General features: G+C 37.5%; 1 protein-coding gene across 1 annotated transcript in view; it reads right to left on the bottom strand.

Moving 5' to 3' along the window:
* The window catches only part of LOC127850735 (hippocampus abundant transcript 1 protein-like), a 48,207-nt gene that overhangs the window by 22,864 nt on the left and 13,158 nt on the right, over positions 1-12,185 (bottom strand). The window contains exons 2-4 of the mRNA XM_052384020.1: positions 10,636-10,731; positions 9,129-9,191; positions 7,880-8,007 (exon numbers count right to left, since the gene is read on the bottom strand). Of these exons, the coding sequence (XP_052239980.1) occupies positions 7,880-8,007; positions 9,129-9,191; positions 10,636-10,731 (287 nt within the window). The remainder of the gene's footprint in view (positions 1-7,879; positions 8,008-9,128; positions 9,192-10,635; positions 10,732-12,185) is intronic.

Raw genomic sequence — 12,185 nt, 5'->3', positions numbered from 1 at the left:
AGAAAATCGGTTGTTTTTCCCGAATCTTTAAAATTGCGATCGGAAGTTTGTATCATGCAAACCTAAAATAATTGACGAGGAATAAACGTACTATAGTAGAGCGACGCCCGGTCATTCAGTCAGTCCATTAACTCCGCCTAAGAGCTACTGTTTTCAATGAATTTCTCAGCGAGTGGCCAATATTGATTTTTTTCAGCTGTCAATCAAATTCTTCTTGGAAAGAACGTCAACCAATCAGCGCTCGGGCAGCCGAATACACGCCGACTCCACGTGAAATTGTATCAAATAGCTGTACATTTGACAGATTATTACTGACCGTATCTCAACAAATGCTGCACTGTAGAGCGTAATTAACTAGTTTTTTTAGTTAGAGAAAAAGTTTCCACATATTCAAACAAGAAATATCTTTAAAAAAGATATACGGCGTTGATTGTGGTCGATGTTTATGAACGATCAAAAGTTATCTCCATGAGATAAAAAGTAGCGGATGCCTTTTTTCTGCCCAGTTCTTAGCTACATCATAAGCAAATCAATTACGGGGTGTTGCGCCAGATTTCGTGGCTTATTTTGCTTTATGTGATATTATTGCTCAGATATCTATATTTACAGAATAGAAAAACACAACATGAAAATAAACGAGTGCATATAGGTCAGCCGGCAATACTCGAATCTTATTTAATTGAATAATTATAGTATAGTGAATTATTGTGCTCATGCTTAATAAACTGGTCTAAATGGATAAAAATTTCTAATTAATTTTATCAAAATTGGTCCTTATCATGCAAATGTTGAAACCATATTAAAAATCGATGATTGACATACCACAATAATATCGCCGAATATCTTTATTTAGTATCTTTCTGATCAAAACAGACTTCAAGTGCACAAAGTTTACGAGACGGCGTTTATATAAAGATTTCTGCAACTGACCGCAAACTGACCTTGATACCTTGCGGATTGAATGCAATGCATTACAGTCACTACGTTATTGTCAGTAAGACCGGTGTAACACAATGATCGCAACCCCTTCTGCGAACTCCGGTGATGAACTGTATATAAACTCTGACTTACACAAATGGCCGCTTTTGCGCTGGTAATTCTCTGAAAATAAAAGGTGAACGCACAAACTGTATTTATTTGGAAAATTGATTGTAAAACTGTTCTATCTATTGAGCCTTTTCATTAGAGATAAAATTGTTTCATGCAGTAAAACAGTGTTACAAAGACGCGGATATGTTTCCAATGTTCTGGTGTTATACTCAAATCAGCCAATGGAATAAATGAAGTGTATTCATTCGTACCTAGCCGCGGGAAATTTTATTTGAGTATTATTGGACACTTACAAAGGTCAAGTCAGGGTGAAAAGCTGGCTTAATACAGCTTACGCCGAAAAATCATATTAAAAAATGCTCTCTGATTTTCTACCATGCGAACTCTGCGCTACGAAGTTGTTATTCAGCATCTAAATATTAAAGTCCACGCTTTCTCCAAGGAAGAATGACGTAATGTTATACATGAAGTCTAACTTTGGCATGATTTTAATCTGTACATGAAAAACACGAGAAATGTGTCTCTGTTGCTAGAATTTTCTTAATTTTCCATGAATAATGAAATCTGAAAATGATTTCGGATAACACATTTAATTATACGCATTTGAAAATACTTCAATTAAATAATGCATTTTGTTATACAAATGGTCATAACACATAATGTAATAAGTAGGTAAATAACGTGTTTTGAGATTGCCAAACTATGCATACATATAGGTCTACATGCATGAATGATCTGACAAGTTATACCACGATCCGGAATGAAAAGTACTCGGTAAAATTTAAAGAAAGGCGCGTTTTTATTTTCAGAAATTCACTTTCACTTTCGCAAACTTTTCTGAAAGGAGGTACCGTACATGTAACAGTTTAGATTGAGTGTTTGACTTGTCGTTATTACTAAATATAAACGGTTCTCAATGCTCCCAAATCGCGTCACGTGATTCACGCATGTTCAATCGGAATTTCCTAATCCCACAATTCAATTTGTATATGCATTTGCGCTAAATGGCGGACGACATTCATCGTCAACATTGGGCGTAATTTGGTTTTGAAAAAAAGAAATCGTAATAATACTGGATTATCGGGTAATGGATATTATTGGAACATGCAAAGATCTATCAATATAATATGTTTTTACATTGTACAGTATACTAAAAATGTGAAAATCTTAAAATTCGCTATTCTTTTTAGACCTCATTTTAACTTTTTATGCTCTGAGAATAGCAGTATTTTGTCCCTAAAATGTCTATAATTCTTTTTCGGTCGGGGGGCTTCGCCCACCTGACCTCCCTACCAGGGCCTTGCCCTGGACCTACAAGGGGGCCAAGGTGGCCCCCTTGACCCCCTGCCGAATCGGTTACTTTTCCAAATTAATCCTTTGTTTACAATCATAATGACAACCCTGTAATAGCCACGGGAATTGTCCCTTCCACTCGTTCAATGATTTTAACCAGGTTTTCCGAAGGAAAAAACTGGTTATTAGATTGGCGAATGCGGGCGGGCTGGCTGGCTGGCGGGCTGGCTGGCTGGCGGGATGGCGGAACAAGCTTGTCCGGGCCATAACTATGTCGTTCATTGTCAGATTTTAAAATCATTTGGCACATTTGTCCACCATCATTAGACGATGTGTCGCGCGAAATAATTACGTCGATATCTCCAAGGTCAAGGTCACACTTTGAGTTCAAAGGTCAAAAATGGCCATAAATGAGCTTGTCCGAGCCATAACTATGTCGTTCATTGTCAGATTTTAAAATCATTTGGCACATTTGTTCACCATCATTGGACGGTGTGTCGCGCAAAATAATTACGTCGATATCTCCAAGGTCAAGGTCACACTTTGAGTTCAAAGGTCAAAAATGGCCATAAATGTCCCTTGAGATATAACCTTCATATTTGGTATGCATGTGTATATGGACAAGGCCTTTCCATACGCACAACAATTTTGACCCCTGTGACCTTGACCTTGAAGTAGGGGTCTGCGTTTAGGTTTCAAAATCTGCGTTTAGGTTTCGAAAAATGCTCTTAACTTCTATGTCCCTTGAGATATAACCTTCATATTTGGTATGCATGTGTATATGGACAACGCCTTTCCATACGCATACAAATTTTGACCGTCCGTCCGTCCGTCCGTGTGTCCGTCCGAAAACTTTAACGTTGCTCATAACTTTTGCAATATTGAAGATAGCAACTTGATATTTACCATGCATGTGTATCTTATGAAGCTGCACATTTTTAGTGGTGAAAGGTCAAGGTCATCCTTCATGGTCAAAGGTCAAAAAAAATAAATTCATGTGCATATCTCCAATGTCAAGGTCGCCACGACTAAAAATAGATTTATTTTAAAACAAACTTACAAAGGGGGTTAATTTTCTTTGTTCATTTCAAAAGTTCAGTTTGAGTTGTCTCCCTTTATCAGATTTTTTTTCACAATGAAAACCTGGTTTTGTGACAATTTTGTCCCTTGTTTTTGTTTAAGTTTGGACCCGTCGTGTCACGTTTTTTTAGCTTTTTCCGACTGTGTCGGCAACTGAACATACAACATCGTATAAGATCTTTTCTATAATGTCTTTCTTAACATTCAACTTCGGCTCACTTTGCGTACAATATGTTAAAGCGTGTTTTTGCACACTTTGCAGTTTTTTTAAGACGCTCTCTGGGCGCCGCCATTGTTTTTGACAGAGAGACTGTACACGCCGCTTTTATTGGAAAAAATGCGCTTTGTTAAACAAACCCGATAACCATTCTATATAAGCACCAAAAAGATCTTTAATACGCGAAATTCTCTCAAAAAAATCGATACGAACCGATGTAAAAATAATATTCGTAACTTGATTTTGTAATTCTTAATGGTACGACAAGATTTTAAAATAAATACGTAACGGACTTGAAAATAATTCGTAATTACGAAAATATGACCCTTATCTGGAGCTCTGTCATTGGGACAAATCTTCTGACCAAGTTTCATGAAGATCGGAAAATTAATGTGGCCTTTAAAGTGTTAAAAATGTTTTACTATAGCCATATAGGGAAAAATGCCCTGCCCCCTTGCGGCCATGTTTTTCAACCAACCTGCATCATTTTTTATCTCGTCCAAGATAGTATTGGGATGAATCTTCTGTCCAATTTTCATAAAGATCGGACAATAAATGTGGACTCTACAGTGTTAAAGATTTTACTATAGCCATATAAGGAAAAATGCCCCGCCCCTTGGCAGCCATGTTTTTCAAGCAAAGGTTACCAATTTCAAACTCATCCAAGATATCATTAACACCAATCTTCTGACCAAATTTCATAAAGATCGGACAATAAATGTGGCCTCTAAAGTGTTAAGAAGGTTTTACTAAAGCCATATATAGCCATATAAGGAAAAATGCCCAGCCCCTGGTTGCCTTGTTTTTAAAGCAACCGAAACCATTTTCGAACTCATCTAAGATATCATTGGGACAAATCTTCTGACCGAGTTTCATTAAGATCGGAAAATAAATGTGGCCTCTAGAGTGTTAACAAGGTTTTACTATAGCCATATAAGGAAAAATGCCCCGCCCCCTGGCGGCCATGTTTTTCAACCAACTGGCATCATTTTTTAACTCGTCCAAAATATTATTGGGATGAATCTTCTGACCAAGTTTTAAATGAAGATCGGACAATAAATGTGGTCTCTAGAGTGTTAACAAGATTTTACTATAGCCATATATAGCCATATAAGGAAAAATGCCCCGCCCCCTGGTGGCCATGTTTTGAAAGCAACCAAAACTATTTTCAAACTCATCCAAGATATCATTGGGATCATTCTTCTGACTAAATTTTATGAGGATCGGAAAATAAATGTGGCCTCTAGAGTGTTAACAAGGTTTTACTATAGCCATATAAGGAAAAATGCCCCGCCCCCTGGCGGCCATGTTTTTCCACCAACCGGCACCATTTTCGAACTCGTCAAAAATATTATTGGGATGAATTTTCTGACCAAGTTGCATGAAAATTGGACAATAAATGTGGCCTCTAGAGTGTTAACAAGATTTTACTATAGCCATATAAGGAAAAATGCCCCGCCCCTTGGCAGCCATGTTTTTCAAGCAAAGGTTACCATTTTTGAACTCATCCAAGATATCATTGGGACAAATCTTCTGAGCAAGTTTCATGAAGATCGAAAAATAAATCTGGCCTCTATAGAGTGTTAACTATGTTTTACTATAGCCATGTAAGGAGAAATGCCCCGCCCCTTGGCGGCTATGTTTTTCAACCAACCGGAATCATTTTCTAATTCGTCCAAGATATTATTGGAATGAATCTTCTGACCAAGTTTCATGAAGATCAGACAATAAATGTAGCCTCTAGAGTGTTAACAAGATTTAAATATAGCCATATATAGCCAGGTAAGGAAAAATGCGCCGCCTCTTGGCAGCCATGTTTTTCAAGCAAACGTAACCATTTTCGAACTCATCCAAGATATCATTGAGAACAATCTTCTGACCAAATTTCATGAAGATTGGACAATAAATGTGGCCTCTAGAGTGTTATCAAGGCAAATGTTGACGCTGGACGTCGCACAACGGACAAAAGGCAATCACAAAAGCTCCCCATGAGCACTTTGTGCTCAGGTGAGCTAAAACAAGAGGGCCAAGATTGCCCTAGTTCGCTCACCTGAGAGGAGTCGGTTCATTCAATCTTTACCAAATGTCAAACTTGACCTAGATATTGTCCAGACAAACATCCTGGTCAAGTTTCATCATCATTTCATCTGCGAGTCATGATCAATGTACCTATAAAGTTTCATGATCCTAGGCGTAAGCATTCTTGAGTTATCATCCGGAAACCATTTTTCTAAGTTGAGTCACCGTGACCTTGACAGCCATTGTGTGAATACGTTTTCTGGCACTGTGACCTTGACCTTTGACCTAGTGACCTGATAATCAATAGGGGTCATCTGCGAGTCATGATCAATATACCTATGAAGATTCATGAACCTAGGCATAAGCGTTCTTGAGTTATCATCCAGAAACCATTTTACTATATTAGGTCATCATGACCTTGACATCTGACCTAGTGGTGACCCAAAAATCAATTGGGGTCATCTGCGAGTCATGATCATTGTAGCTATGAAGTTTCATGATCCTAGGCATAAGTGTTCTTGAGTTATCATCCAGAAACCATTTTACTATTTCAGGTCACTGTGACCTTGACCTCTGACCTAGTGACCTGAAAATCAATAGGGGTCATCTTCAAGTCATGATCAATGTACCTATGAAGTTTCATGATCATAGGCATAAGGGTTCTTGAGTTATCATCTCGAAACCATTTTACTATTTCAGGTCACTGTGACCTTGACCTTTGGCCTAGTGACCTGATAATCAATAGGGGTCATCTGCGAGTAATGATCAATGTACCTATGAAGTTTCATGATCCTAGGCCTAAGCATTCTTGAGTTATCATCCAGAAACCATTTTACTATTTCGGGTCATCGTGACCTTGACCTTTGACCTAATGACCTGAAAATCAATAGGGGTTATCTGCGAGTCATGATCAATGTATCTATGAAGTTTCATGATCCTCTGCATAAGCGTTCTTCAGTTATCATCCGGAAACCATTTTACTGCTTTGGGTCACTGTGACCTTGACCTTTGACCTAGTGACCTGAAAATTAATAGGGGTCATCTGCGAGTCATGATCAATGTACCTATGAAGTTTCATGATTCTTGGCATAAGCAATCTTGAGTTATCATCCGGAAACCATCTGGTGGACGGACGGACAGACATGAGCAAAACAATATACCCCCTCTTCTTCGAAAGGGGGGGGGGGGGCATAATGAGAAAACTTCCCCCCTCCCTGCAGCCATGTTATTCAACTGACCGGAACCATTTTTTAACTCAACTCTCGTATCAAGGAAACAAATGTTCTGAGCAAATTTCATGAAAATTGGGCCAAAAATGTGACTTCTACTGTGTTCACATGTTTTCACTAAATACATATAGAGAAAAATGCCCCGCCCACTGGCGGCCATGTTTATTCACCTATCCCGACCGTTTGCAAACTAGTCCAAGATATCAATAAAACCAATGTTTTAACCAACTTTCATGATGATCGGGCAAAAATTATGATTTCTAGAGTGTTTACAAGGTTTCTCTATAGCCAAATACACAATGTAGGGAAAACTGCCACTATATACATATAGAGAAAAATGCCCCGCCCACTGGCGGCCATGTTTTTTCACCGATCTCGACCATTTTCGAACTCGTCCGAGACATCAATTGCATCAATGTTTTGACCAACTTTCATTATGATTGGGCAAAAATTGTGACTTCTAGAGTGTTTACAAGGTTTCTCTATAGCCAAATAAGGAAAACTGCCCCGCCCACTGGTGGCCATGTTTTTCAATGGATCCGAACCACTTTTGAACTCAACCAAGATATCATTAAGATAAACATTTTGACAAAGTTACATGAAGATTGGGCATGAAATGTGACTTTACAGTGTTTACAAGGTTTTTCTTTTTTTTTGACCTAGTGACCTAGTTTTAGACCCGGCACAACCGAGTTTCCAACTCGGCCGAGATTTCATTGGGACAAAGCTTCTAGCCAAGTTTCATGAAGATGGGACGAGAAATGTGGCCTCTAGAGTGTTTATGAGCAAATGTTTACGGACGGACAAAGACCGGTCAAAAAAGCTCACCTGAGCAATCAGGTGAGCTAAAAAGTTGCTATTGTATTTTCCTTATTCAAATGGACAAATTATAGTGGTAGGTGAAAGATGGAATTTTCTGTTAAAATCAAGTTCAACAAGTCATGTTTTCCAATTAAAATCCTTGTACGAGGCACATCTCTGGAATACTTACATGGGGCTTAGCTTCATAAGGGGAATGGGGGCGCACGTGAAAGACACTGTGAGTAGGAGGAAGGGTTTGCGGCCCCACACGTCAGACAGGGCCCCGATCAGAGGGGCAGCGAGGAACGACAGCATACCCTGAAACAGATAGCAGGAAACACTTGCGACCGTAGCAGCATCTTGATGTCTGGATTGAAATCAAAGTGGTAGACACAATCGAATAATCAGCACACACTGTTCCCTGTACACAAGAAATTGTGAAGAACAAGTTCAGGCTTTCCTCCAGGTGTTGAGGCACATTTTTGACACCGTGCCTAACTTTCCAAATCCTTTTTTTGGCCAACATGAGTCAATCGCAGCACACGTATTTCATTAAGCATAAAACAAAAACTGAATTTTGTTTTAAATGAGAAACACATTGAAACCAGACAAAAAACACTATTTGCTGTTCCATATTTTAACTACAAAAAGCAAACTTTCTTGACCTAACAGCTGACTTTACATTGCAAAGCACTGGTCCACTTTCATTAAGTTATAATTTAAATGTTAACACCATTATAACCTGTATAAAATGTATACAATTAACAAGTAGTAATCAAGCTTAAAATCTTCTAAGCCATTAAGTATAGGAGTAAGTTTCAATTTGTTTCTGTGGTTACACAAAAACGTCAATGTTTTAATACTGGTTAGTCCGTGTATTGAACAGTTACAAATTACAGTGGATATTAATATAATTTTTGCTGTTTTACTGATAAGTCTTTATGTTGACGTCATGACATTATTATTCTCACAAAACTAAACAGTTAAAGCCTCACAATAAACAAATAGTGTGAAATAAGTATATACAAATAATATATAAAAAAATGTGGCAGTTTTTGCAGATTATGGATTTTTATGGAAAATAAGTATTTCCAAATCAATTTCTCTAATAACATGTGAAATGAAATTTGTAATCTACCGAAACCATCTACATGTGAGCCGTGCTCTGTGAAAAGGGGGTTTAATGCATGTGCGTCAAATGTCGTCGATAATCAAGGATGACACTTTCCTCTTTTATGATATTTTGCGCTTCAAAAAAGTCAGAAAGTTTCTTCTCAGCAAAAATCAAGTTTTTGCAGAAAGTGTCGTCCCTGATTAGCCTGTGCATACTGCACAGGCTAATCTGGGACGACACTTTACGCACATTCATTAAACCCCTTTTTCACAGAGCACGGCTCATATGAATTCCAATGGAAATATCGATGAGCTTAGTAACTGACCTTGACCCCCTGTATCAGTCCATTCATAAGAAACGTGTGGTTGGGGAACGTCTCATTCAGAACCTGTCAAAAAAGAATATGGTGTTGCCATGGTGACAGGTCTTAACTTTTGATGATAACACTATTTGTATTACCAAATATATATCAAGCTTAAAGCTGGTTGCCATGGTGACAGGTCTTAAGTTTTGATGATAACACGATTTGTATAACCAAATATATATCAACCTTAAAGCTTGTTGCCATGGTGACAGGTCTTAACTTTTGATGATAACACGATTTTTATCACCATTTACCAAATATATATCAAGCTTAAAACTTTGATTCATAGTGATGTTTTAACAATATTACCAGATTTAGTTGTAAGTGTAGTGATATATTCAGTTTTTATAAAACAAGATGTCCATGATGGCCATTTAGCACTCACCTGATTTCAAGGACACCAATGTTGAAAAAAATTATCTATTTTTTTATGTAAGTGACCTATATTCTCAAGATAAACACTCTGACCAACTTCCATCACGACTGAGTCATAAATTTTGCCTCGAGAGGGATAGCACCTTTTTATTAAGATTTGACCTAATGACCTGGTTTTTGGACGCACCTAACCCAGATTCAAACTTGGCTAAGATATTGTCAAGATAAACATTGTGGCCAAGTTTCATCACAACTGAGTCATTAATATTGCCCCTAGAATTGTAGGACTTTTTTTAAAGATTTGACTTGGTGACCATGTTTCTAAATGCATATGACCCCGATCTGATCTTGGCCTAGATATTTTAAAGATGAACATTATTACTTAGTTTTATCAAGATTGAGTCATGCCTGTTAATGTGGCCTGGAGAGTGTTAATAAGGTTTTTCTAAGACTTGGCAAAGTGACCCAGTTGTTGCATCCAGTTTTAAATGTGTCATAGATATTGTGAAGATGAACAATCTGACCATGTTTCATTAAGATTGAGACATAAATGTGGCAACTATGTTTTTATAAGATTTGACCTAGTGACCTAGTTTTCAGTCATACAAAACCCAGTTTCAAAATTCAGCATTTACAAGATTTACATTCTTACAAAGTTTCAACAAAAATGGGAATTGGCTTTTTTCTAATATTTGACCTTGTCATATAGTTTTTGGTCTAGATATTGATAAACATTCTGACCAAGCTGCATAAATATGACAAATGTTGCTTCTATTGCGGCATTCCGCTATAAATTGATGACCCACACAACACCACCAAGCCTCACACTGCACCACACCGGACATAGGGTAATCACAATAGCTCACCTTATGCACTAAGTGTGATAACACTTACATAGTAACTGAAAAGGGAAACAGTTTACTTGAACATATATTTGAAATAATCAGCCTTTCCAGTGATGAAATAACATGTTATCAAACTCAAACCAACACATATTCTCTTCACTTAATAATAAATGTTATAATGAGGCCATAAGATTTAATAAGAAACAATGCAAAGTTAAATAGATTAGAATAAGTTTGTTTGTACTCACGTCGATCATGGGGGCTGTGAGAAGACCCCAGGCAAAGAATTCCAGGAAGATGACAACCAGGGCATGGTACACGCTGGGGTGCATTTTATTGCTGGACTGCAAGTAAAAAGGTTAAAGGTGCGGTTTATATTCTGCTTCGATAACGTATGCATCTTCAGCCGACTTCGACATTAGCCCCGCAATTACTGGGATTTAAGTCGTCTGTTTACATATGGCGCATAAGGCAGCCACGGCACATTGACTTCCTTCCCTCACAGGTAACCATTTATACACCTGGGTGGAGAGGAGCAAGCGTGGGATTAATTTTTTGCTCAGAAAAATCCAGTGCCCTGGGCAGGATTCAAACCAGGGACCTTCCGATCCTTAGACCAGCATCTTACCACTAGACCACTGTCCCCACATGTATACAAGTATTCATAGACAGTACAATCTCAGGAAGATGACCACCAGGGCATGGTACACACTGGAGTGACCTTTATTGCTGGACTGCTGACTGCAAGTATACATGGACAGTACAATCTCAGGTAGATGACCACCAGGGCATGGTACACACTGGGGTGACCTTTATTGCTGGACTGCTGACTGCAAGTATACATAGACAGTACAATATTTGCTGGAGCAAAATTAGATACAAACAAGACTAATGCCAAGCAATATATGTCCCCTACCAGCTCCACCATTGTCAGAAATTCCACCATTGTCAGAATTTTTTTTCTTTTTTATATTTGTTGCCATAGCAACCAGAATTTTTTATGTAAGAACAAAATTAAATGACGTGCATATTGTCCATATTGCCATCTATCCATGTTTCAAGATTCATGAAAAAATATCAAGACATGTTGCCATAGCAACCAGAATTTTTTATGTAAGAACAAAATTAAATGACGTGCATATTGTCCATATTGCCATCTATCCATGTTTCAAGATTCATGAAAAAATATCAAGAACTTTAAGGTAGTGCACCTCTAATGGGCACATATCCAAATATAATCTAATTAATTATTTTCTTAATCAGCATCATTTTACTGAACTACATGCAAATTTGTAGGTAGGCTTTCCATGCTTTTTAAAAAAATATACCGATTTTTTCAAAACCACCCCCACACTCGGCTTTTGTCCAGTTTATTTTCACCCCTGGGGTATATAAAAGTTCCATAATTCATTCAAATTTCCAAATATGGGCATGCAGTTGGTGTGTACAGATGCTGTAAAGGTGTTTAAAGTTTAAACAAGATGAAATAAGTATTCTTTTACAGACATTTATTTTTTACAAATTTTTATCTATGGAAGAGCACCATGAAATGTAAGTGATTTCAGCCAAGTAAAAATTGGGTCGGTTAAAAACAAAGTGTCGTAAAATTCAAAATAGTATCATTTAAGTCATATTTTAAACTTAGTTTTTACAGAAACACTATATACAGCAAAAATACCAAGAACTAGACAGATTTACCGTTTACTTTTTGAAATAAAAATAAAAATGCAACATGCATGGTTCGTATTTTCAACAGTAAATCACCCAATTTCGCCATAACGTTGTTTTAATTTTAATA

Source organism: Dreissena polymorpha, chromosome 11 (genome assembly GCF_020536995.1).
Source record: "Dreissena polymorpha isolate Duluth1 chromosome 11, UMN_Dpol_1.0, whole genome shotgun sequence".
Taxonomy (NCBI): Eukaryota; Metazoa; Mollusca; class Bivalvia; order Myida; family Dreissenidae; genus Dreissena; species Dreissena polymorpha.
The sequence above is the reverse complement of the archived record's forward strand: the minus strand, read 5'-3'. Positions and strand labels throughout refer to the sequence as shown.